General features: G+C 57.0%; 1 protein-coding gene across 1 annotated transcript in view; it reads right to left on the bottom strand.

Moving 5' to 3' along the window:
• Nucleotides 1-2,600: 2,600 nt before the first annotated feature.
• The window catches only part of LOC102940278 (glial fibrillary acidic protein), a 29,323-nt gene continuing 6,389 nt past the window's right edge, over nt 2,601-25,534 (bottom strand). The window contains exons 2-9 of the mRNA XM_037887120.2: nt 23,571-23,631; nt 19,484-19,579; nt 17,653-17,814; nt 16,854-16,979; nt 15,136-15,356; nt 14,368-14,411; nt 12,341-12,426; nt 2,601-6,365 (exon numbers count right to left, since the gene is read on the bottom strand). Coding sequence (XP_037743048.1) covers nt 6,330-6,365; nt 12,341-12,426; nt 14,368-14,411; nt 15,136-15,356; nt 16,854-16,979; nt 17,653-17,814; nt 19,484-19,579; nt 23,571-23,631 — 832 coding nt within the window. The 3' untranslated portion in view covers nt 2,601-6,329. The remainder of the gene's footprint in view (nt 6,366-12,340; nt 12,427-14,367; nt 14,412-15,135; nt 15,357-16,853; nt 16,980-17,652; nt 17,815-19,483; nt 19,580-23,570; nt 23,632-25,534) is intronic.

The following is a 25,534-nucleotide window of genomic DNA, read 5'->3' as shown; positions in this document are numbered from 1 at the left end:
TCCACAGGAGCAGCAGCTGCCACCTTCCAGCAGCGGCCCTTTAAATCCTGAGGCCCTAGGCCAGATGGGGGCGCTGTCCATCTCGCTCCCCTTTTCCTTTGTAAGGGGTAAGGCAGGTGTTAGTGTGGTGATGCCGGCTGAGCTGCTAAACCTGCCTAAATACTGTGCCAAGCTCAGGCTGTGCGCCAGGCCCTGTAACCCACGTGCACCAGCGTGTCACGTTACGCCCCATGTCTTTGGGGCAGGGCCTGTCTCTCATGTGTCTGTGCAGCACCTGTCCCCTGACCTTAGCTGGGGCCTCTAGGGGTGCTGCTGCCATAGAGCTAATGAATTATAAAATAAAATTAATTGACGGGGATGAGAGTGCTCTCTGGAGAGGATCCCGGGGCACAGAGGGCACTGCAGGCCCTGCCTCTCTTCCAGCTGCCAGCCTTGTCAGTGCCCGATTGCTCTCCCCTGGGTGCTAACTCCCTCCACCCTCTTCTCTTTTGGAGCCTGCCCGGAGTTTGGCAAGGCCAGGGTAACCAGTGCGTAGGTACTGGGGTGCTACACTGGAATGGGTCAAACGCCTTGAGCACTGCAGCACTGGGTGTTGCAAACCGTGCCTAGTGGAGAAAGATGCTTGTGTCTGTAGGAGACTGGCCACACGGGGTGCCATGCCAGTTCAGGCAAAGAGTCCAGTCGTCCAGCTGGCCCAGTCTCCAGCCATGGCCAGCACCAGCTGCTTCAGAGGAAGGTGCAAGAACCCCCTACTGGACAATGGTGGAATAACCGGGCCTTAAGGGAAGTGTCTGCGTAGCCCTGTGGTTGGTTTATTCTCTGAAGCAGGAGGTTTTATATACACTTTTTTGCCTCTCTCATGTAACTGTGGATGGTCTCACTCATTAGCCATTGACATTCCACCAAGCTCCTGTCTCGGTGGCAGGCTGTGGCAATGAGTTCCACAAGCTAAACCATATTGTGTGAAAAAGCATTTCCTTTTGTCACCTCTCAAGGAGCTGCCTTTGAGTTTCTTTGGATGTCCCCTGAGACAAGGTCGAGAGAAGCAGTTGATTTACCTTAGTTTGGATCTCACTGTCATGTTCCCTAAATTAAAGAAGACTGGTCTTTTCAAACTCTCCTCATATAGAAATCGCTCCAGGCCTCTGCTCTCTTTTGTCACGTGTCTCTGAACCTCACTTGTGCTGCTATGTCCTTTCTGAGACAGGGTTACCGACACTGGACACATTAGTCCAGGTGAGGGTGAACCACTGAGCTATATAAAAGTATTAGAAGATTTGCAGTGCTACTTACCATACCTGTCTTTGTGCATCTTAACACTGTCTGCCAGACCCTCCAGGGTGTGTGTTGGTTCACACCAGTCTCACTGGCGTGTGTGTCTTTTCACACCAAACCCTCCGACGGTGTGTGTCAGTTCACACCAGTCCCACCGGTGGTGTGGATCGGTTCACACCAGTCCCACCCATGGTGTGTGTCGGTTCACACCAGTCCCACCCATGGTGTGTGTCGGTTCACACCAGTCCCACCTGTGGTGTGTGTCGGTTCACACCAGTCAGTGATCTGTGTCCTTGTTTGCTTTTCTGCCTACTCCCTGCACTTTGAGCACGTGGCTCTTTCCTGAGGGACTGTGGTTAATTTGGAACCTGAGCAATGGGCATCAGTAGGTCGGATTATTCCTTCCAATGGGCTTTTCCTTGCAATCGACAACACTGAGTTTCATTTGCCATTGTGTTACCAGTTCACCCTGATTGGTTGGGTGCCTCTGACTTTCCTGACCTTCTTCTCAAGTCAAGGAAACTTAGTGTCAGCTGCAGATGTTACCACCTCCCTGCTCACTCCCTTTTCTAGGCCTGGGACGTTGGGGCAATATGCTGAAAATTGGCTTTGTCCCAGCTCCTCCCTGCAGCTCAAGCCTGTGCTTTTGCTGCTAAAGTACCCAGGTTCAATCCTTCTTCCTCTCTCCTGAGGCATGACGGGATCTCTTCCCTGCTCTGTCCAGATAATGCTGCCTGGCTGCTGTATTCCACACGAGGGTCACACCTACAGCACTCCTGTGCCTGTCCTCCCGTTTGGGAAAGTTGCCATATTATCTTGGAGTCAATTGGTATCCGCTGCCTATTTCCCCTTCTGCGTCTGAGTTCCTCTCACAAGCCCCATGGCACCACAGCATGGCTGGGTGTTGGCAGCTCAGAAGTAGAACATCTGGAGTGTTACGGATGGGGCTGAAGTGCATTGGCAGAACTGTCATGGGAGGACTGTAGCAGGGACTGCTGAGCTCCCCAGGGAGACGCTCAGCAAAGACGCTGGGGCTGGGAGCTGGACCTGCCATAGGCCAAGTTTCAGGTCAGGATTGAGCTGCATTAGCAAAAGCTGGGTGGGACCGCAGGCCTGGAATAGCAGGGGGCCTCCAGGCTGGGCGTGAGGGGCACTGGCGGAGCAGAGGGTTGGGGGGATGCCAGCTGGGACTGGGAGGCACTGGTAGAGCTAAGCTTGCCTAGGAGCTGCCCACGCTAGTTTCTTGCAGATACAACCAACTGAGCGCTGAACGCAGCCTCCCCTGGTGCGGCGCAGGGAGATTTATCCAACCAGCACGAAAGCAGTGCTTGCTTTAGCTTTATTTCTCGACTCAGGCTGCTGCTATTAGCATATGAATTCAGTAGCCCCATGCAATGCAGACACTCCAGCGGGAGATTGCTCACTCCCGTATCAGAGCGCAGAGCGAGGGTTCTATGCAAACGACACACAACACACCTGCTCCCTGGCGCGCCTCAGGCCACCTCCTACCTGGGCCCCCCACACACCCCAGGCCTTCCAGGAACAGCCCAGGGCAGCCAATTCCTGCAGCTCTGGGGACTCTGTCTCTGGTTTGACCCTGCCCCTCCCTGTGGCTGGATTAGGGTCTGGGCTCTGGAAACAGAGGTTCTGAGGCCAAAGGTCCCTGCTCCTAAATGATGAATGAGTTGGGGCAGGGCTCCATTTTGGGGGCTCATGTGGAGACACTTTGAAGAGTTCTGGTTTTAAGAAATGCTGGGCACCCACCTCTGAAAATCCCCCAGATCCCCAAAACCTGAGCTGCCCAGAATCTCTGATCTCTTCTGAACAGGTCGGCACCCAGCTGGGAGAGTCACTCCAGGGCCCAGCACGGCTGCTGCAGGTGCCTTGCAGGGCCACGTCAGTGCCACCATCCCCTCCATGCTTTGGGACGCTCTTGTGGAGACTCTACAAGGAGAGTGTTGTCTAGTGGGTAGGGCACAGGGGTGGGAGCTAGGGGAGGCAGGGGCTAGGCTGGCTCTGCCACTGCCTTGCTGGGTGAGCTTGGGCACGTCACGCCTCTCTCTGCCTCAGCTGGCCCAGCTGCACGTGCGGGATGATAATACGCCCCTGCCTCTGGGGAGCTGCAAGGTTGCGTGGATCCACGGTGATAACCTGCACTCAGAGCCTGCGCGCAGTGGAGATAGCGGAGGGGCAGATGAATGGCACTAACTGCTCCTGGAAGCAGCCATTAGATCTTCGCTCCTAAACCAACCATGCACAAGGGAAATGGGGCGGAGGGCTCCTAGCACCGGGATGCAGCTAGATACGGCAGCCCTGGGTCAGGAGCGGCAGGCCCAGTCTAGCAGGCTGAGCCCTGGGGAGGTCATTCTGAGCAGCTCTTTGATGAGTTACGACCGTCCTGCCCTGCGGGGTGGCTGGCTCACATTGGCTTGGCTGGGAACTATGTGTATAGCGGAGGTTCAGGGCAGTGGAGCAGGGCTGACCTTTCCGCCCCACGCACGGCTGCGCTCGCACTCGCAGGATTCGCTGCCCACGTGTGATGGCTGGCAGGGTCTTTGCCAGGCAGTCCCAGCTGACTGGGCTCCTATGGGACACAGAATATGTAAACTCTGGGCCTGCTGCCGCCCCCCCCTCCCGCTGCCCATCTCCGCATGAGGCTGCAGGGTGGCAGGCACGGGGGGCAGTGTTGTGTTGGCACCTAGATCACAGGCAGAGCATGGCCCAGAGGGGGCTGCAGCGCAGCTGGGGCTGGAGTGACAATGGAGCCCCCTTCCCCCCCAACGCAGCTACGGTCACTAGGAGCATCTCCTGCCCCTGAACACACAATGGGGCTCCCAGACAGGCCGGCCCCATCCGGCTCCTCTCTCACCCTCCAGTCCCTTTCTCTCCACCCTCTCCATTTTCACATGCATTAGAAATGTCCAACTGGGGGAAGAAGCGCTGGCTGGTTGAGATCAGCCACCTTGCTGGCTCTACACCCATAGTCACATCCCTCCACTGTATTCACCCCGGCTGCAATGCAGCCACCTCTGGGGCAGAAGGTGGCAGCTGTTCACCGGCACACACCACTGTCCAACAGTTCAGGACACACAGAGAACAATCCATAGAGAGAATTCGACATAGAGCCAGATTCTGCCACCCTCCCGAGCGAGGGCAGTACCTGCCTGAGCCAGGCACCCTCTGCTGGCACTGCCCCACAGAGTGAGCGTTTCAGAGCAACCCCGTGGGAAACCGGGAGACAAGGGGCCCCGGTAACAAACCCTTCGCACTGGGAGGGCGCAGGGACCCTCCTGGGCTTTAACTCATGCCGCCAGCCCCTCCTGCCATAGGGCCTGCTCTGTGATGGCTCTGCCCCCTCCCAAACACCAGTGAGCTCCCCTCAGCCTGTCTGGGAGGGAGGAAAATACCCCCCCACACACACACAGATGGGAGAGCTAACGGCCTGCTCTGCTCCCAGGGGAGCCAATGGCAGGGAGCGCCTGACCCAGTCCCGAGCCCCTGAGCCCCTGACCTGGCTGGCCTTGGCCCAGGCTGTAGCCAAGCAGGGCACAGTCAGCTCACCAGCTCCCTGGCTGTGCAGTGCCGCTTGGAGGGGCCGTGACAGCGAGAGCTGGACGCTGCCATCGCCAAGCAGGGCAAACCTGCGCCTCACTGCTCGGCAGGGCCCCGCCACTCATGCCCCTCGCAGCTGGCCAGCCCGGGGTCTGGGAACAGGCCTGGATTAAACCAAGAAGCTGTCCGGAGGCTGCGGCCCGCAGCCCTCCCCCCATGATGGGTCTGATGTCCTCTGTGCAGCCTGAAGAGGCTTCGTGGCCCCCTGCCAGCAGCAGGGAGCTGTTTCCCTGTGAGGCTCTGTCCCTCCCGTCCCCTCAGCTCCTCTGGCTAATCTGCCTGGTGCTCAGTGAGCAGGAAACATCAGTTCCAAGCCCTCAGCACAAAGCGGGGACATCAGCCAGCCCAGCCCCCCCCCCCCCCCCCCCCCCCCGTCAGGGCTCCTGCCTCCAGTTCCAATCAGCTCTCCTCCACATTAGCCCAGCCGCAGCTCCCGGGCCGGCCAGGGCCTTTGGTGCAGCGCGGCTGCCTAGTGCCTTTGCCTCCCCCAGACCCACCGCTGGTGCACTGGGGGGCAGGTGCTGCTGCACCATCCCATTGCAGGGGCCAGGGAGCAGAAACCCTGCTCCTTTGGGCCCAAGCCCACCCCAGGGAGGGCAGCAGTATCTCCCGCCCTGGAAGCCTTTCAGCCTGATCTCCAAGAGGCTGGTGGGGGGCGTGAGGGGCTGTGCTGAAGGAGAGCTGCTCTCCACAGCATCACCCCCCCTTGCAACTCCATGGGGGTCTCCCTGGGCCAGATCATGGGCGCTGTCAGCGTTAACCCTGGGCAGACTCACACTCAGGGCCCCTCCTACCTCTCCTGGGGGTGCCTGGGCCTGAGCTGGGGTCAGGGCCTCAGCCATCCTAGGGGCTTTGAGATCTGGGGCAGGCGGTGGGGTGCAGCCAAATCCCACCCCTTGGCTCCAGCAGGCCGTGGAAACTCTGCAGCCCCCGGGCCAGGGATTTGGCCCTTTCTGTGGGCATCAGCTGGCCCTTCCATTGCTTTGCCTTCCCTCTGCAGACGGCCTCCTGCAGAGCCCCCCAAGGGAGCCGGCGTTCATGGGTTTCTGGGTGGGCCCAGCACAGCCCTATCCCTAGGTGAGCTCTGGCAGCCTCAGCAGGGCCTCAAACACCACCAGGCTCTGGAGCAGCTCAGCAGGCCTCTCCCAGAGGGGCGCGACTGCCACGGACCAAGGCAGACGGGAGACTGGGCAGGGGCAGCGGGAGGGAGAGACGGGGCTCGGAACAGTGTGCAGCGGTGCTAAGGGGCGCTGGTTACTCTAGCTCCTCGGTTAGGCTCGTTAGCGCCACTCCCCGGCAAGCGAAACACGCTCCCTCCATGTGGGTCCCTCGCAGCAGCCGAGCCCTCCTGGTTCCACATCAGAGGGGCTGAGTGTCAGGCGGGATCTACGCTGCTAGTGATCTACAGCTACACGCTAGCCGACCCTCGCGCTCCACCCGCCTTAGTCCTTGTGCTCCTGGGTGGATTCCTTGGTCACCTGTGGGCAGACAGAGGGCAAATGTTACCATCATGGCCAGTCACTGCCCCCCTCCACTGGCGGGATTTCCTTGGCTCGGAGCCAGCCGAGGGGCACCCAACCCCTGGGAGGCCAGGAGGCAAGTCCCTAGCAAGCCCCACTCTCCTGTCGGGGATTTGTCCCTGTGTGGAACCAGGGCTGCACGTGGGTGGGGTGGTGGGTTAGCACGTACACCTCGGGGCTCCCTGAACCCGGGGCCCCCCGCCATGGCACCCGGGGGCTAGTGGCGGTGCAGAATCGCTGTGCACAGCACTGCCTGCACTAGGTTTACTCCCTCTCCCTGGCCTGCCCCCAGAGCCACTGTGTGGGCAGTGCAAAGCTGGTGGAGAGGCCCCTGCGCTGGTGAACTCCATCAGTGGGGTCCTTCCACCAGCCCCACGGTCCATCTGTACCTGCTACGCCACAGACCAAGGGTGGGTCTGGCCTGTGGGGCTTGAAAATTCCTCCTGTCCTGCAGCGAGGCTCACCGAGCGTCTGGGAAGCAAAGCGCAGCCCCAGGCTGCTAGGTGTGGCATTGTAGGGCTCCAAGACACCGGCTCTGTGGGGCCTGTGTGGGGCAGTTATCTGGCAAGCTGGAATGTGCCAGTGTCCTACAGGGTAGAGTGGACTCACTGTAACCAGAGACAGTTCACACCCCCAGCAGGCGCCCCCCGGACATACTCTCTCTGCCCCAAGGTCTCCTGGTACGGAGCAGGAGAGAGGCAGCCAGAATCACTGTCAGCGCAGAGGAGTCCGGACCCCTGGGTTCTTTTCCCCGCACGGTCACTGGAAGCTGGCACCCCAGTCTAGCTGTGTGGATTATGCTAGTGACCCCCCTGGCAGGGCTCAGTCCACCCGGGTTAGCAAAGTGCTTGGCTGGAGACCCTGGGATGCCAGAGGCTTGGAAAGGGTGTTACCGTTCCCACTGCAGCTGCCTGCACCTGACCCGGGTGCTTCTACTGAGCCAGCCTGCTGCTCCCCACCCCAGCGCTCCTGCGGGCTGACACAGCTTGCCGGGACTTGCAGCTCCTCAGTCCCCCCAGGCACCGGGGGAGCATGTGGGCTGCTCACACCCTGAGGCTGGGTCACTAACATGCCAGCTTTGCCCCTCCGTGCCAGGTGTCAGGAAGGGTCATGGCCCAGCCTGGGACCTCCGAGAGCCAGCATTCAGAGTCACGGACATCAGTGGGGAAAGCCCCTGCTGCCAGCTGGAGCCAGTGAGCACAAGCCAGGAGCAGTGCAGTGCTCCGCCAGCAGAGGGGACTCCTTGTAAGGGCAGCGAAAGAGCCTTCACGGGAGGGTGGTCACTCCTGGCAGGTGCATGGCGCCTGCGGGGAACCTCCCCCTCATCACGGGCCAGCAGAGTCGACTGGCCAGGCCAGGACTCCACATGCCTGGCTCCCAGTTCCCTCCCCTGCCTCCTGCAGAGCGTGAGCCACCCCCAGAGCTGTGTCAAAGCGGAGCTCAGAGTGGTGCAGTCTTTGCTCTGTGGCGGCACGGCAGTTTTTATGTGTGACCTGATCAAACTGTCTCTTGCAGGGCTTCCCTGGGGCGATCTAAAATGCCCTGTATCAGAGGAGTAGCCCTGTCAGTCTGTATCCACAAACACAGCGAGGAGAAGTGGGGTTTTTACCCACGAAAGCTTATGCCCAAATAAAGCTGTTAGTCTTTAAGGTGCCACCGTTGTTAAAATGCCCTGCAGAGGCTGTGTTGAGTTTTGCCTGATCCTCTAGTATAACCTCACCAAAAGTTTGTCTTTTCAGCCCCTGTCCCCTTTGTTCCCAGGGTGTGAATACTCCAGGAGAGACAGCCCCTGCCCCAAGGTTTACAGTCTAAACAAGAGAGACCAGAGGGGAGGGGATATCTTTTACTGGACCAGCTTCTGCCGGGGGGAAGGGACAAGCTTTTGAGTGACACGGAGCTCTTCTCCAGTGTGGGGCAGGAAGCCAAATGCAAATTGGGCTGGATTGTTAAGCAGAAGGGGTACCTGGAGTTGGAGGGTGTCACTTGAAATGAAGTGGGTGTAACATACACACCTCTTGGGTGTGGTGTTCTGTCCCATCTAGTGGCAGTTAGAGAGAGATTAATGAGCCTGCTACAGCCTTAGCTAAGGGCATGTGGCTTTTAGCTCACGCAGTGAGCAGTGGTTCTCAAACTTTTGTACTGGTGACTCCTTTTATACAGCAAGCCTCCGGGTGCGACCCCCCCCCCTTATGAATTAAAAACACTTTAAAAATATTTAACACTATTATAAATGCTGGCGGTGAAGTGGGGTTTGGGGTGGAGGCTGACAGCTCGCGACCCCCCACGTAATAACCTCATGACCCCCTGAGGGGTTACGACTCCCAGTTTAAGAACCCCTGCAGTAGAGGCTCATGCACTAAGCTTCAGAGGTCCCTGGTTCGATCCCGACGAGTGGGGTCTGTTGGGGTTACATGGGCAGTTGTGGGTTAGATTGTTATGCATAAAGGGTTTGAAGTGGGTGTGACACTGGCAAGCTAGGTGCCAGCTCATGCCAAGGCCCAGGGCCTCACTGAACACTGACAAATGCAGAGCTGGAAACCAGTCTGGCTCGGCTGTGGGTCAACAGAGTTAAAACAGGGTTCAGTGTTATAAGGATGTGTTTCCTGTTTAGACTTCATGGAATGCTTGTAGGATGCTGTATAATAGCTGCATCCCCTGGTACAAAGCGATATCGAGTGTTTGCACCGCAAACCTCTGTGATTGTGTAACAGGAAAAAGAATGAATTAAGGGGAAGTAACCGTCCTGCACGCTAGGGGACCCACTGAAGGCAAATGAGGCTTTGTGCAACATCAAAGGCCAGACACCTTGCTGGCTGCACTCCTCACTCCCTCCAGGAAGGGGAGGCCTGCGCATGAACTCATCCCACCAGCTTGGCATCTGGGGTGAAAAGGATACAAAGGAGAAACTGGGTTGCTTTTTATGTCTGGTTGCAGAAGGGCAAAGATTCCTAAGCATGAGCAAGAGATCCCCATGCTGTTTGGCATGGGTCAGCCCCAAAAGACATAGAGAGCCGCTTACTGTGGAGGCTTATATTAAATCAAAGACTGGAACTCATCTGTGTGTGTATGTTTGTGTTTTAACCTTGTAAATAATTCTCATTTCTTAGTTAATACATATTTAGCCAGGATTGGCTACAGGAATTGTCTCTGGTTTGAGATCTGAATACAATTGACCTGGGGTAAGTGACTGGTCCTTTGGGACTGGGAATAGCCTGAATATTGCTGTGATTTTTGGTGTAATGTGACCATCTATTGCATTGTCCAGCTTGCCTGGGTGGCAAGATAGACTGGAATGCCCAAGGGGACTGTCTGAGTCCACGGTCAGCCGGTTATAGTACTTTAGGAGGTCACTCTCATTACTGGGTTGGTGAAATCTAATTATGGAACATACCACCTGATTGGGGTCTCTGCCCTGCTTTTTGACAGTCTGCCCTGAGGCTGGCATGCATGGTTGTGAGCTGCTCCAGACAGTGAGCAAGTAAAGGTAGCAGGCAGTGTGGTGTGTTATGAATTGTTGTAATGAGCCATAAAGTGTCCTTGTTAAGTCCATGTTTTTTGGTGTCTAGCAGAGTTATGAATTTAAGTTCCCAGGCTCATCAATTTGTAACACCACATTGCCTGCTACCCTTAATTACCCACTTCAACCCCTTTATGCATAATAATCTAACCTAGAACTGCCTGCTTCATTTCAAGCCACTGCCTCCAACATGCCTTAACGCTTCTGCTTAACAAGCCATCCCCATTCGTGTTTAGCTGGGATGCTCAAAGTACCTTTCCCAGACCTGAAGAAGAGCTCCGTGTGGCTCGAAAGCTTGTCTCTCTCCCCAACAGAAGTTGGACCAATAAAAGATATTCCCTTCCCCACCTTGTCTTTCTCAAATCTTGGGACTGACCTGGCTACACCAGCACTACAAACAGTCTAAGGACAGAGGACAGACGAAGGGTGGGAGAAGGGAAGGATCATTCACCCCAAGTTACAGATGGGGAATGGAGGCTCAGATTCATTAAAAGCCTTGCCCAGCATCACACAGTCTGGGGCGGAGGTGGGACTTGAGCCAAGATCTCCATAGTCCCACATGGTGCCGTAACCACACAGTGGAAATGGCTGGAAATCAGAATTTCTATTCAGCTGGAAATTCTGATTTTCAGAGACTAATGAGTTCAGAGTCAGAACAAAGAGCCGACATTTCCTGTGCCACACAAACTCCAAAACACAGGGCATTTTGGGACCATCAAGTCATTGCATTCTGATAATGTTAAAACGTGGCCCTTTGATAAGGCGAAAACATGTTGTTCTTACTCGATAGTTCTGATTCATTTTGTTTAGACTTTGATATTACATTAAATATTAAATACAATAAATAGTGACTAGTAAACATAATATAACATTAAATCAATGTTTTAACATAACACACAAGTCCAAGTGAAATGCCTCGAAACACATCAGAATGAAATGGCTTTACCATATCCAAACGCTTCAGTGTTATCAAAACGCCACACTATCGATCTGGTCGAAAAGAAACGAGAAAGCCAAAACATTCATTTCAACTTTCTTCTGTCAAAAATGGCACCAGAATTGACACTGAGGCCTCGTCTACACTACGAAGTTTTGTTGGCAAAAGTTATGCTGCTTGAATTAAAGCCGCTCTTGCATGTCACACTAGGTCCTTGTGCCGGGCCGGCAGAGTGCATCCATGCTAGCAGCTCTTGCATCGACACAGTGCCCGGAGGTAGCTATCCCACCACGCAACTGGCCGCAGGGTGCTTTGGGAAGGGTTTGCAGTGCCTCATGGGGCAGATACAACATCACATGATGCAGGTTTCTTAATCCCATCCGATTGTCAGCCGCTTTTCAGCGGACGTGTGTGTGGGGAGAGAGAGGACGGGGTGGGTCTGGGGTGGGGAGACAGCAGGCTGACCAGCCTATCCTGAGAAGGGGGAAGGGGACACCCCCCACATCAGCTCCCGGCTCTGCTCGGCACAGCAGTCTCTCCCGAAGCAGCCCGCTCTGCCTGCCTGCCTACGGTTCCCTCCGAGTTCTCCCACAGCCGGGAGCAGCATCCTGAGCAGCTCTGTGAGCTCTCCGTGCTGAGGAATGTCAAGGCAGCATGGCCGTCCCCTGCCCCCCGCCCACCCCGTGCTCCCCGCTGCAGCAGTCTGCCTGCCCCTGTGTTCCTAGGGCAGGGCAGAGCAGGAGCCTTCCAGCTAATGATTTGCTCTTTGTTCCCCAAAGGGAGCAGCACGCTCAGCTGTCAGACACGTCCCGGGAGCTTTGAAAGGGGAGGGCGCATGCCTGCCTCAAACCAGTGAGCAGCGCGGCCACGGCGGGCATTGTGGGGTCCTGGCGGAACCCAGTTCTGTCGACAAAGCAAACAGCAGAGTCGACACTGACGCTTTGTGCCTCTCCTTGAGGTGGTTTTATTTTGTCAGCAAAACAGCAGAGTTTTGCCGCCAAAAGTCGCTTTGCAGCGTGTACACCTCCCCTGTAGTGTAGACAAGGCCTGATTTCGATGACACCGCATTGTCCAACAGAACCGGTTCCACTGAATTGTCTTGCCCAGCATCCCGCACAGCAGTACGTCCTTCCCCAGCGCCTGGCCTGCCATACACCCCAGCCTTGCTGGACACCTCACCAAACACACAAGGGGGGTCACTGACTCGGCAGGCAGTCGACCAGTGGTGAGATCCACCAAGAGAACAACCCCCCTGCTTCTCCCCAGGAGAAAGCTGCCCCCGCTAGGCCGTTACATCTGTACAGCTCAGCAAGTGAGGCACATGCCCATCACCCCCCAGGACCAGGCCCATTCAAGGCCCATTACTTGGAAGCCCCAGACAACGGGGAACTGCAGCATGGCAAGGTCAGGTGGTCTCCAGCCGGCAGGGGAGGGGTGGGGGTGGATGGTGGGGCAGGCGCAGGGGGGACCATCTCCTACCTCTGCATCTCTGGTCTCCACAGTTTTGACCACGATGTTCCTCTTCAGGTGAGCCTCAGACACTGACTTGGTATCCAGGCTGGTCTCTGCGGAGAAGAGCAAATGTGGTCGTTGTCTCCACTCTGAGAAAGCCCAACCAAGCAGAACAAGGCAGAACGAAGCACCTAGGGCCACACAGGCTGCCAGGTCGGGCTAGCTCTGGCCTGAGCTGAGATTCCCTGCACATAGCACAGGAGCCATGAAACCTGTCCCCGCGACAGCTAACAGCCCTTCCACATTCACAGGGCTCCAAGATCTGTTAGCAAAGAGCTCTGTGCTCCCCTCCCTGACTCACACCGGGAGGGGAGCAGCCCACGCAGCAAGTGGGCCCACAAGCCCACGCAGTACCCTGCATAGATGCTGGAACGAGGGGTGCTGCAGCACCCCCTGGCTTAAAGTAGTTTCCATCATATCCAGGGTTTACAGTTTGGTTCAATGGCTCTCAGCCCCCCCACTGTACACATTGTCCCATCACCTCTGGTACCCTGTGGACTATCTGGGGCTGTCCCCTGGCATGCACCTGGCTGGGCTACCCCTGACATGATACTGTTTGTTCAGATGGGTCTGTGGAGTTTGTGGGCTGGGTACTGAGATGGCACTGCACCCTAGCCCCCTCTCTGTGGGGACTGCCCCGGGATGGGAGCAGCCGCGTATTATGGCCTAGGCTGACAGGGCCGAGGCCTACGGCGGCAAATTTGCAGGGGTGGCAAATTTATAATAGCCATAGGCGTCAACTTTACCCAACACCGGTAGGTGCTCGCGCCCTCCCGGCCCCGACCCCACCCCAACTCCGCCCCTTCCCCGCCCCCATTCCAACCTCTTCCCCAAATCCCCAGCCCTGCCTCCTCCCCCAGGCGCGCTGCGTTTCCCTTCCTTCCCAGGCTTGCTGCACAAAAGCACCGGGAGGGAGAGAGGGGGAGAAGCGGAGCGGCGGTGCGCTCAGGGGAGGAGGCGGAGCGGAGGTGAGCTGGGGGGGCCGTGGGGAGCTGCTGGTGGGTTCAAATGAATTTGTAAAAAAACTAAAACAAGTTCATATGGGGCAATTATTTCAGGGTCTAGGGGTGGCAAAATCATTAATCCGCCACTGAGTGGGAGAGTCACCATGGGTCTGCCCTGTCTGAATTCCTACTTGGAAAGTTACATGGCCCGGGGTGAGGCACCGCTGCTCCGAATCTCCACCTCCTCCTGCCCCCCAACGCACCCCGAAGCTCTGGGTTCCCTGGGGCTCCCCCATCCCACATTGCAGGGTCCCCCGGCACAGTAGAGCAGGCTGCAGTCAGAGAGAAGTGGCTTCAGGGACACTCTCAGGGCTCCTGCATCTGTTACAGGGTCCCCATGTCACCGGGCTGGGTCCCAAAGGAGGCCACAGCGCAGGCTTCCCTTCACCTGTACCTCCTGGAGTCTGGCCTGGCTGGAGACAGGGAGCATCAATGTGCTGGATGAGCTGGCCCAGATCAGACCAGTGGGGCCCCAAGCCCGGAAACCTGCCTCCCACTGGTGCCAGTGACAATTCTCAGACTTTACAGGCCACTGAAATCCCCAGGCTCTGGCAGGTGGTATGGTTATCCCTGTTTGGCACACCGTGGGGAAGGGTCGCCCAAGGTCACGTAGCAGGTTAGTGAGAGGAGCAGAGCCAGGTCTCCTGGCTCCCTGTCCATTGAACTGTGCTACCAGCCCTGATGCGTCAGAGAAAGATGGGGAAAAACCCACAGTGCAGCTGGCCAGTTGCACAACTCTGTGCATTATGGAGACGTTCCCCACAGTGATCAGCTTATGCCCTGAAGCATGAGATTTGATGGCCCCCATCTTCGTGCCTCTAGCTGCTATCACATTACCCAGCCCTTCCTCCAGTCCTGGCCCAGAGTCAGAGCCTGTGCGTGGTGGGGGCAGTACCATGGGAAAGTGATTCCACACCCAGACGTGAAGGCGTGATGTAGCCATGACCACCCATCCCATCCCTCCTCCCTTGGGCCGCGCAGCGTCCTGACCTCGGATCTGCAGGTTGGAGAAGGTCTGCACGGGGATCGTGATCCTGCAGAAACAAGGCAATCGGAGAAGCACAGGTGTGAGACGGGCCACACAAGAAGCATTTCCCAGGCAAGGCTGCCTCTGACTGAGTGGGAGAAGGGAGGCCTTTGCTGGGAAACCCACGTGACAGGTCCAGCTCATCAGGGAGCTCGAGAACAGCCAGGTGACTATAGGGTTGCCAACCCTCCAGGAGTGTCCAGGAATTAAAGATTAATCTTTAATTAAATATTATGTCCTGTGATGAAACCTCCAGGAATCCATCTAACCAAAATCGGCAGCCCTAGGTGACAACAGGCCCATTCCCACCACGTACCTAACCCAGCCATATACCCTCAGCGTCTGGCTGTCTAGACGCTTCTGCTTGCAATGATGCTGTTGAGGTCAATGGGTTGCAGGGGGACAATTGAAAGTCATTCGTTTCCAACAGCATATGGAAGAGATGGGCCCATGCTGCCAGGCTTGGATCCGGTCCTAGCTTTCCTCCAAAGGTTAGGAGAGTTTGGATCCAGAGTTTTGGTTCAGGCCCTTCTCTAAGTGACAGAGCATGAGACCCTAGCCACTCAATCCAGCGGTTGCCTGGAGCACCTGTTAGCTAAAACAAGGGGTGCTGGGTTGGCAGCCCTGGGCACTGGTGTCCCTCTGGGTATCCACGGAACAGGTTCCTCAGAGTCCCCCTGAAAGAATGAATTCCCCTTCCTCATCCTGCAATTTGTCTGCAGGAGGCTCACCTGCTTTCCTCTCCCTCCAGGAGCTTGCGGTAGGTGGTAATCTCAATGTCCAAGGCCAGCTTGACGTTGAGCAGGTCCTGGTATTCCTGGAGGTGCCGAGCCATCTCCTGCTTGAGGTTCCGGATGTCCTCCTCCAGCTGGATGACGGTGTCCTGGTAACTGGCTGTCTCCGTGGCATAGCGGTCCTCCATCTCCCGCAGCTGCCTCTCCAGGGATTCATTCTGGGAGGGGCGGGGGTGAAGGGCTGTTACTGATCTGCCTTCCGCTGTCTGCCCCCAGGGATCATGTCAGAGTTGGTGACATGGCACCAGGAGGCCAGGGTCACGTGATCCTAACAGGGATCATCACGCTCCAGGGCTGCTACAGAAAGGCCAGTGTGGGCTGCCCCACTGGAGCAGGTAGTCCAGTCCCCCACCTGCCTGCACCAGACCAGATCACTTCACTTCAGCTGCTACCCTTCCTCCTCGCCCTACGGGAGCAGACCCCATCCCCTAGCCCCTGTGGGAGCAGACCCCATCCCCTAGCCCCGTCTCCTGTCTCTGTCCTACGGGAGCAGACCCCAGGCCCCAGCCCCGTCTCCTGACTCTGCCCTACGGGAGCAGACCCCAGGCCCCAGCCCCGTCTCCTGTCTCTGTCCTACGGGAGCAGACCCTATCCCCTAGCCCCATCTCCTGTCTCCGTCCTATGGGAGGAGACCCCATCCCCTAGCCCCATCTCCTGTCTCTGCTCTATGGGAGCAGACCCCATCCCCCAACCCCGTCTCCTGTCTCTGCCCTACGGGAGCAGACCCCAGGCCCCAGCCCCATCTCCTGTCTCTGCTCTATGGGAGCAGATGCCAGGGCCCAGCCCCATCTCCTGTCTCTGCCCTACGGGAGCAGACCCCAGGCCCCAGCCCCATCTCCTGTCTCTGCTCTATGGGAGCAGACGCCAAGCCCCAGCCCCGTCTCCTGTCTCTGCCCTACGGGAGCAGACCCCAGGCCCCAGCCCCATCTCCTGTCTCTGCTCTATGGGAGCAGACCCCAGGCCCCAGCCCCATCTCCTGTCTCTGCCCTATGGGAAAAGACCCCAGGCCCCAGCCCCATCTCCTGTCTCTGCTCTATGGGAGCAGATGCCAGGCCCCAGCCCCGTCTCCTGTCTCTGCCCTATGGGAGCAGATGCCAGGCCCCAGCCCCGTCTCCTGTCTCTGCCCTACGGGAGCAGACCCCAGGCCCCAGCCCTATCTCCTGTCTCTGCCCTATGGGAAGAGACCCCAGGCCCAGCCCCATCTCCTGTCTCTGCCCTATGGGAGCAGATGCCAGGCCCCAGCCCCGTCTCCTGTCTCTGTCCTACGGGACCAAACCCCAGGTCCCAGCCCCATCTCCTGTCTCTGCTCTATGGGAGCAGACGCCAGGCCCCAGCCCCGTCTCCTGTCTCTGCCCTATGGGAGCAGACGCCTGGACCATCTTGTCTGGCCGCCTTCCTCTTTGCACATTACAGGAACACAAGGGAGCCCAGCATTGTTTGATATCTGTTGAGTCCTTATTTCCCAGCTTGGCAGGTTTGATTCTGAGCTGAGGTTTATTTGACAAGGTTAATTGGAGATGAGGGGAATTTGGAGCCCAAAGCAGGGCTCAGTGATGGGGTGATGTTCATTGGGAAGCCTGTGCTAATGGAGGGCACCCAAGGGCCCATGCGCTATCTCACTGCTGCCTGCCCCTGCCCCCAGCACCCACACCTACCATTCCCCGCAGGGACTCCAGGTCGCAGGTGAGTGCCTGGAGCTGGCGCCGGTACTCATTGGCTTCTTGCTTGGCCAGGCGCAAGGCTTCAATGTTCCGAGCTGCCGCATCCGTCAGGTCTGCAAACTGAGGAAGAGGAGTTAGTGCACCTGGCCCGGAAAGCTAGGGACGTCCCTCCCCAGGGAGAGCGCTCAGCAAGGGCTTGGTGCCCCGGGGAACAGGAAACTGGGAGAGAACAGAGTAAGATGACGATGGTGATACCAGCTGATTGAACAAAGTACTGCAGTGACTGGAGCAGGGGCTTGGTAGCCAGGATGCCTGGGTTCTAGTCCCTGCACTGACAAGTGGTTAGAGCTCAGGAGTCAGGGCTCCTGGTCTATATTTCCATCCTGCCACTAACTGGCTGTGTGACCTTAGGAAAGTCTCTTAACTGCTGTTTTTGATCTTCCCCCATGTGTCAAAGGGGGAGAATAATCCCCCGCAGCTCCTAGGATGCGGGGGGTACAACTAGTGAAGAGCTTTGAGATCCTGGTGTGAAAGGTGCTAGTCAAAGACAAACATCTAAGTATTATTATTCCCACAGCCTTCATGAAGCCAGGAGACACTGCAGGGGAATGTCCCATGAACCAGCCCTTCCAACCTGTCTGGTAACTCCCCTGGGTGGCATATAGCACATGGGGCATCATGCAGGGAGAGCCGCAATCCAGTGCCAGTCAGTAAGAGACAGAAACTGCATGTGCAACCCACAGGGTGCTTCACTGGCAGCCCCGATCTGAGGGCCTGTCCCAGGCCCCTTTACCTTGGACTTGTACCACTCCTCGGTCTCGTGCATGTTGCTGGAGGCCATGGACTCGTACTGAATGCGGATCTCCCGCAGCGCAGCCGTCAGGTCCGGTTTGGACATGTCCATCTCAATGTGGACCTGCTGCTGCGCCAGCTGCTCCTGCAGCTCTCTCAGCTCCTGCGAAGATACAAGCGAGGCGGGTGGGCGGCACGGAGGCAGGGCTGTGCCACACCGGTGCTGCCGGGGGACAGGCAGCAGAGCCGTGCGCCGGGCACGGAACTGAACATGCCACGGGGGCCACTGCGGATCCCGGCGTGGCGGGGATAGCCCACAAGCTCCCAAGGGATGGAAAGGTCTGACCGTGTGGGAGATGGGGTCAGCCACATCCCTTCTGCAGCGCCCACTGCTGGCCACTCTGTGGTCTGACATTCCATTGCTGTGGCTGCTACAGAAGACCTCCATCCCTCCGTCCTTCTCTGGGTCTCTGGACAAGCTGGTGGAAATTACCAGTCCGTGCCTGGGTTTACGGGAAGGGACTCCCATAACTCACACACCCAAAGGCTGACAGAAAAGGGTGGAGTTGGCAGGACAGCAGAAGAAGGTGTAGGCCCTCCTCATGTGACTGTGGGGTGTAAATTACACCGGCTAAGATCCCCCGACACCTCTTCACAGATGCAGAATTTACACATTACCCTTTGAGTTTGGGCCAAAGATTTCTCTCTCCTTGTCTCTCCTGGCTGGCAGGAATAATGGGCCAGGTGATGGGAACCCAGCACGCAGGTGCACAGTGGAACCCGAGGGAGGGCCTGGGGGAGAGGTGAAACCGCCCAAAGGAGAATGACGAGCCATTCTCACTATAAGGTCCCTGCCTCTCTGGATAGCTGGGCCCAGGCTGCAGTGCTTGGCAAGGCAAGGACAGAGGTCATAAGAACATAAGAACTTAAGGACAGCCATATTGGGTCAGACCAAAGGTCCATCCAGCCCAGTATCCTGTCTACCGACAGTGGCCAATGCCAGGTGCCCCAGAGGGAGTGAACCTAACAGGTAATGATCCCGTGATCTCTCTCCTGTCATCCATCTCCACCCTCTGACAAATAGAGGCTAGGGACACCATTCCTTACCCATCCTGGCTAATAGCCATTAATGGACTTAACCTCCATGAATTTATCCAGTTCTCTTTTAAACCCTATTAGAGTCCTTGCCTTCACAACCTCCTCAGGCAAGGAGTTCCACAGGTTGACTGTGCGCTGAGTGAAGAAGAACTTCCTTTTGTTTGCTTTAAACCTGCTGCCCATTAATATCATTTGGTGGCCCTTAGTTCTTGTGTTATGAGAAGGAGTAAATAACACTTCCTTATTTACTTTCTCCACACCAGTCATGATTTTATAGACCTCTATCATATCCCCCCTTTAGTCTCCTCTTTTCCAAGCTGAAAAGTCCTAGCCTCTTTAATCTCTCCTCATGTGGGACCCGTTCCAAAATCCTAATCATTTCAGTTGCCCTTTTCTGAACCTTTTCTAATGCCAGTATATCTTTTTTGAGATGAGGGGACCACATCTGTACGCAGTATTCAAGATGTGGGCGTACCGTGGATTTATATAAGGGCAATAAGATATTCTCCATCTTATTCTCTATCCCTTTTGTAATGATTCCTAACATCCTGTTTGCTTTTTTGCCTGCCGCTGCACACTGCATGGACGTCTTCAGAGAACTGTCCACGATGACTCCAAGATCTTTCTCCTGATTAGTTGTAGCTAAATTAGCCCCCATCATCGGCCCTCTCTCTCTGCCATCCCATCCCCAGCCAGGCACCCTATGGGCTAGGAGGGTGGGTCACGCACGTTACCTCCTCATGGACTTTCCTCAGGAAGTTGATCTCCTCCTGCAGGGACTCGACTTTCCGCTCCAGGTCCAGGCGCACGAGTGCAGCACTGTCAACATCCTGCCATGTGGGCGAGAGCAGGGGAGGCGAAGTCACAGCGCCTGCCAGGAGCACACCGCACGTGCCGCTCCGAGTGCGCTGGTCTGAGGACCCGGCCTGACACCAGGGCCAGCCATGCTTTTGAGCACAATGGGTTAGGGGCTGAGCCGCTCTTGTGGGCTCAGTTACCTGGGCCAACCAAGGGCTCAGCCTGCTTCCTGGGCCTGTTCAGCAGCTGAGTCATGGAGAAGACTTTGCTCTTCATCCGCCCGTTTGCGTCTTCCCTGCTATAAAACGTGGGGTAAAATCACCCCTTGCACCCAGTTCACTGGCCTGGGACTCTCAGTCATCCCTCCTTCCCTCCCAGTCACTGCCTCCTTCTCTGGAGGTCCATCAACGGAGAGGGCCAAATGCTTTGCCCCAGCAACACTCTCACTGGAGCAATACCCCAGCTGCCTAGACCGCGCAGACCAGAGCCCGGGGCTGCCAGCCCCAAAGGGGCAGGGCTGGCCCTCACACCCAGGCAGGCTGAAGACACAGCTATATGCATCGAGCAGGACTCAAGAGTCTTTCTAGCAGGCAGCCGTGCGCCCCGTGTGCTACATGGCACAGGCCAAAACTTCGACCCCGGCCTCCAAATGGCAGCACATTGCACCACTACCCACACTCACACACTGTGTGTGTGTGTCTGTGAGGGAACGGGGTGGGTGTTGGTGTCAGGGGGATCAGGATGAGTGTGAGACGTTGGGTCCATGTGAGAGGGATTGTGGTGAGTGTGAGACATTGTGATGGTGTGATGGGGATTGGGGTGAGTGTGAGACATTCATAGAATCATAGAATCTCAGCGTTGGAAAGGACCTCAGGAGTCATCCAGTCAAACCCCCTGCTCAAAGCAGGACCAATCCCCAACTAAATCATTGTGTTGATGTGATGGGAATCGGGGTGAGTGTGAGATGTATCCATGTGAGAGGGATCAGGGTGAGTGTGAGACGTGTCTGTATGAGAGGGATCAGGGTGAGTGTGAGACGTGTCCGTGTGAGAGGGATCGGGGTGAGTGTGAGACAGGTCGGTGTGAGGGGGATCGGGGTGAGTGTGAGGCATTGTGTCCGTGTGAGGGGGATCAGGGTGAGTGTGAGACGTTGTGTCCGTGTGAGAGGGATCATGGTGAGTATGAGATGTGTCCGTGTGAGGAGAATCGGGATGAGTGTGAGACATTGTGTCCATGTGAGGGGGATCAGAGTCACAGAGTTGAAGGCAGCAGGGACCCCCAGCTCACCGAGTCTGACCTCCTGTGTAGCCCAGGGCATCAGCCCCACCCAGCACCCGCACACTGAACCCAACTGAAATGAGCCCAAAGGGTCACAGCCCTTAGGACACTGAACTATGCCGAGGGGCAAGGGGTGCCAGGCCCTTGCAATGGCAGGGGAATGAAGTGAGAGACACCCAGATAATCCTGGCCAGTGACCCGCCCACCCCATGCTGCAGGGGAAGGCGAAACCCCTAAGCTCACCACCAACCTGACCTGGGGGGGAATTCCTGCCCCACCCCACATTCGGTGCTCGGTTAGACCCTGAGCTTGTGAGCTAGACCCACCAGCCAAGGACCTGAGAGAGAAAATGCCCAGGGCCACCTCAGAGCCCTGGTGCTCCCCATCCTGAGGCTTCAGAGGAGGGAGGCAAAAAACAACAACACAGAATACTTTGGGGGAAACCAAAGCCCTTCCTGACCCCTGCAGGTGAGCGGCCAAAACCCTGACTCCTGAGTCATAGGAAGAAAATGGGAAGGGACCCCAGAACTGCTGAGCTCTGCCTCCACCATCACAAGCAACCCTGTCACCCAACCACACACCCCAATGTGTCCAGCTCTCATCAAACTCATTCCATTGTTTACCCCCTACAGCTATTGGGAGGCTGTTTCAAAACCTCCGTGGTTAGAAGCCTCCCTCTAGCATCCAGCCTGAGTGTATTCATGGCCAAGTTATCCCACGTGTGTGGGGACCAGGAGTGTGGGGGGCCATGTCTGTGTACAGGGACTGTCTGTGCACGGGGACTGTCTGTGTGTGGGGATTGGAGTGAATGTGAGACATTGTGTCTGTGTGGGGGGGATTAGGCATGTGGGGGGTTGTGTTTGTGTGATGGGGATTAGGGGTTAGTGGGGTCATGTCAGCATGGTGGGGATTTGGGGTGTGTGGGGACCGTGCCCTATAGGCCCACTGAGAACGATCACATCCAGTACTGCCAACCTCAAGAGACCATCAAGGTTTGAGAGACCATCAAATCATGGTTTTCAGTCTCTCTTTTGCCCTTTTAAGTTCCCCTCTGTTCCACTGCCCATGTGTGTGTGAGAATTGCAGACTGAAAAGTCGACTTGTCACGCCCACAGACACATGGCTCTCCCTGGCTACTCCGAGGACACATCACTTGTTCTCTCCTCACCCCCAGGACAGGGGCCTACCGTCCACTGCCTATTACTGGCTTGACTCTCCCCATCCTGGTTTATATCCTCTTAGAACAGAAGAGCTGGATGGTAAATAGGGATGTAATTCAATAGTGCAAAGGGCAAGTTCATGCACTTAGGGTCTAAGAAGAACTTCTGCTATAAACTGCATGCTAATCAGTTGGAAGCAACCAAGGAGAAAGACCTGAGTGTGTGGGTCGATCACAGGATGGCCACCAATGGGATGCGGCCCTGGAAAAGGCATATGAGACCCTAGGCTATCTCAGGCGAGGTATTTCCAGGAGAGAGAGAGCAGTGTTAATGCCATGGTACAAGGCACCAGGGAGACCTCATCTGGAACGCTGTGTGCAAGTTTGGTCTCCCACATTCAAGAAAGGGGGTGCTGTGAAGGACTGCTAGGCTGGTCAGGGGTATGGAGCTGGACACAGTCATGGGTACATTATGTGACAGGATGGCTTGTGATCGTAGGGGGCAGGGCTTGGCAAGTCTGGGGGTCCTTTCTGGTTTGCTGTATGTTCCTAAAATCCCATGCTTCCGAGCTTCAGCTGCTCACCTGCAGGGGTCAGGAAGGGATCCCCCCCCCGTGTATTCTGTTCCCCCCCTTCCTCTGCAGCATCAGGAGTAGCCACAGCTGGAGATGGGACACAGGCCGGGGTCTGAGGCGGCACTGGCTGGTCCTTGCTCACAGTTCACGTGGTCCAATTGGTGCTGCAGTGGCTCAGGGAAATGTCTGGTCCTCCAGTCTCCTCCCAGCCCGCCCCACCAGGACTCTGGCGGGGGTCTCCCATGGGAGGGGATTGGGTGCCCCGCTATGGTCAGTGCAGTGGCACCCCCTCCCCGGGGGGGGTGGGGAGGGCGACTCACCGCTGCACACGCAGCGCACTGACCGCAGTGAGGCCACGGCCAGGGGCTCCTCCCCGAGTCAGGAGGCCAGGGCATGCGGCTCACTTGACCGGTCTCGGGTGGGCCCTGCCTGGCTCAGCTCTGAAGTTCAAGTGAGAGCTGAGCTAGTCTCGTCTTTCACTCCGTTCTATCATCTCCTGACCCCGACATGCTCCAGTGGCTAACCCCAGCCGCAGGGTCTGAGGCTAGACTCTGGAATGACGGCTCCGGACGTGGCCTGCAGAGGTGCCCCGGCCTCAAAACTGGCATCTTGCCCTCAGCGTTGAAATGGTTGGGTCCCCTGGGCAGGAATTTCCTCCCAGGTCAGAGTGCCAGGGCCATGGGGTGTTTTGCCCTCCCCGGCAGTGTGGGGGGCCGGTCACTGGCCCAGATTAGCTGGGTGTATCTCACGTAACCCTTTCCCTGCCCTTGCAGGGGCCGCGAGCACTGGTGACCCTCGGCCCCGCCTCATCTCTCCCCGACACCGGGCTGCCCGTCTACCCGCGTCCCACCCTCTCCCTGTTCCCCTGCCACAGCGGCCTGGGCTTGTCAAGCCAAGGCTCTGGGGTTCAGTGCTCTGGTGTCCAGCTTGAGGGGCCTGACCCCACAAGGAGCTGAGGGCCCCCGGCTTGCAGGGCAGGGCCTGGCGGGCCGCAAGCAGCGCACGCCTCACCTGTCTGTAGGAAGACAAATTGTTTTCGGCTTCAAGCCGTAGATTAGTCTCTTCCTGTAACCTGAAACAAGAAGCAAACAGGCAGTTGGCAGGATTTTATATAATTATCGGCTTTTCTGAGCTAAATCCAGACAAACAAACCCTCAAGGTCAAAACAACCAGGGAGCGAGCAGAGCCCTTATAATTCCCTTTCATTGATGTACGTCCACACACTCCCGCTCCTCTTCACAGACACCCACACCCAACCCTCCTCTGTCACACACACACGCACCCCACCGAGTATCCTTCTTCACACAGACACCCACACCCAACCCTCCTCTGTCACACACACACGCACCCCACCGAGTATCCTTCTTCACACAGACACCCACACCCGACCCTCCTCTGTCACACACACACGCACCCCACCGAGTACCCTTCTTCACACAGACACCCACACCCGACCCTCCTCTGTCACACACACGCACCCCACCGAGTATCCCTCTTCACACAGACACCCACACCCGACCCTCCTCTGTCACACACACACACGCACCCCACTGAGTATCCCTCTTCACACAGACACCCACACGCGACCCTCCTCAGTCACACACACACACACACACACACGCACCCCACCAAGTATCCCTCTTCACAGACACCCACACCCGACCCTCCTCTGTCACACACACACACACCCCACCGAGTATCCTTCTTCACACAGACACCCACACCCGACCCTCCTCTGTCACACACACGCACCCCACCGAGTATCCTTCTTCACACAGACACCCACACCCGACCCTCCTCTGTCACACACACACACACACGCACCCCACCGAGTATCCTTCTTCACACAGACACCCACACCCAACCCTCCTCTGTCACACACTGCGCACCCCACCGAGTATCCCTCTTCACACAGACACCCACACCCGACCCTCCTCTGTCACACACACACACACACGCACCCCACCGAGTATCCTTCTTCACACAGACACCCACACCCGACCCTCCTCTGTCACACACACGCACCCCACCGAGTATCCTTCTTCACACAGACACCCACACCCGACCCTCCTCTGTCACACACACACGCACCCCACCGAGTATCCTTCTTCACACAGACACCCACACCCAACCCTCCTCTGTCACACACACACGCACCCCACCGAGTATCCTTCTTCACACAGACACCCACACCCGACCCTCCTCTGTCACACACACGCACCCCACCGAGTATCCTTCTTCACACAGACACCCACACCCGACCCTCCTCTGTCACACACACACACACACGCACCCCACCGAGTATCCTTCTTCACACAGACACCCACACCCGACCCTCCTCTGTCACACACCGCGCACCCCACCGAGTATCCCTCTTCACACAGACACCCACACCCGACCCTCCTCTGTCACACACACACACGCACCCCACTGAGTATCCCTCTTCACACAGACATCCACACGCGACCCTCCTCTGTCACACACACACACACGCACCCCACCGAGTATCCCTCTTCACACAGACACCCACACGCGACCCTCCTCAGTCACACACACACACACACACACATGCACCCCACCAAGTATCCCTCTTCACAGACACCCACACCCGACCCTCCTCTGTCACACACACACACACCCCACCAAGTATCCCTCTTCATACAGACACCCACACCCGACCCTCCTCTGTCACACACAAGCGCACCCCACCGAGTATCCTTCTTCACACAGACATCCACACCCGACCCTCCTCTGTCACATACACACCCCACCGAGTATCCCTCTTCACACAGACACCGACACCCGACCCTCCTCTGTCACATACACACCCCACCGAGTATCCCTCTTCACACAGACACCCACACCCGACCCTCCTCTGTCACACACACACACACACACACACACACACACACCCCACCGAGTATCCCTCTTCACACAGACACCCACACCCGACCCTCCTCTGTCACACACACACC

This window comes from Chelonia mydas, chromosome 27, assembly GCF_015237465.2.
Source record: "Chelonia mydas isolate rCheMyd1 chromosome 27, rCheMyd1.pri.v2, whole genome shotgun sequence".
In the NCBI taxonomy this organism is placed as follows: Eukaryota; Metazoa; Chordata; order Testudines; family Cheloniidae; genus Chelonia; species Chelonia mydas.
This window is presented reverse-complemented; position numbering and strand designations above follow the sequence as displayed.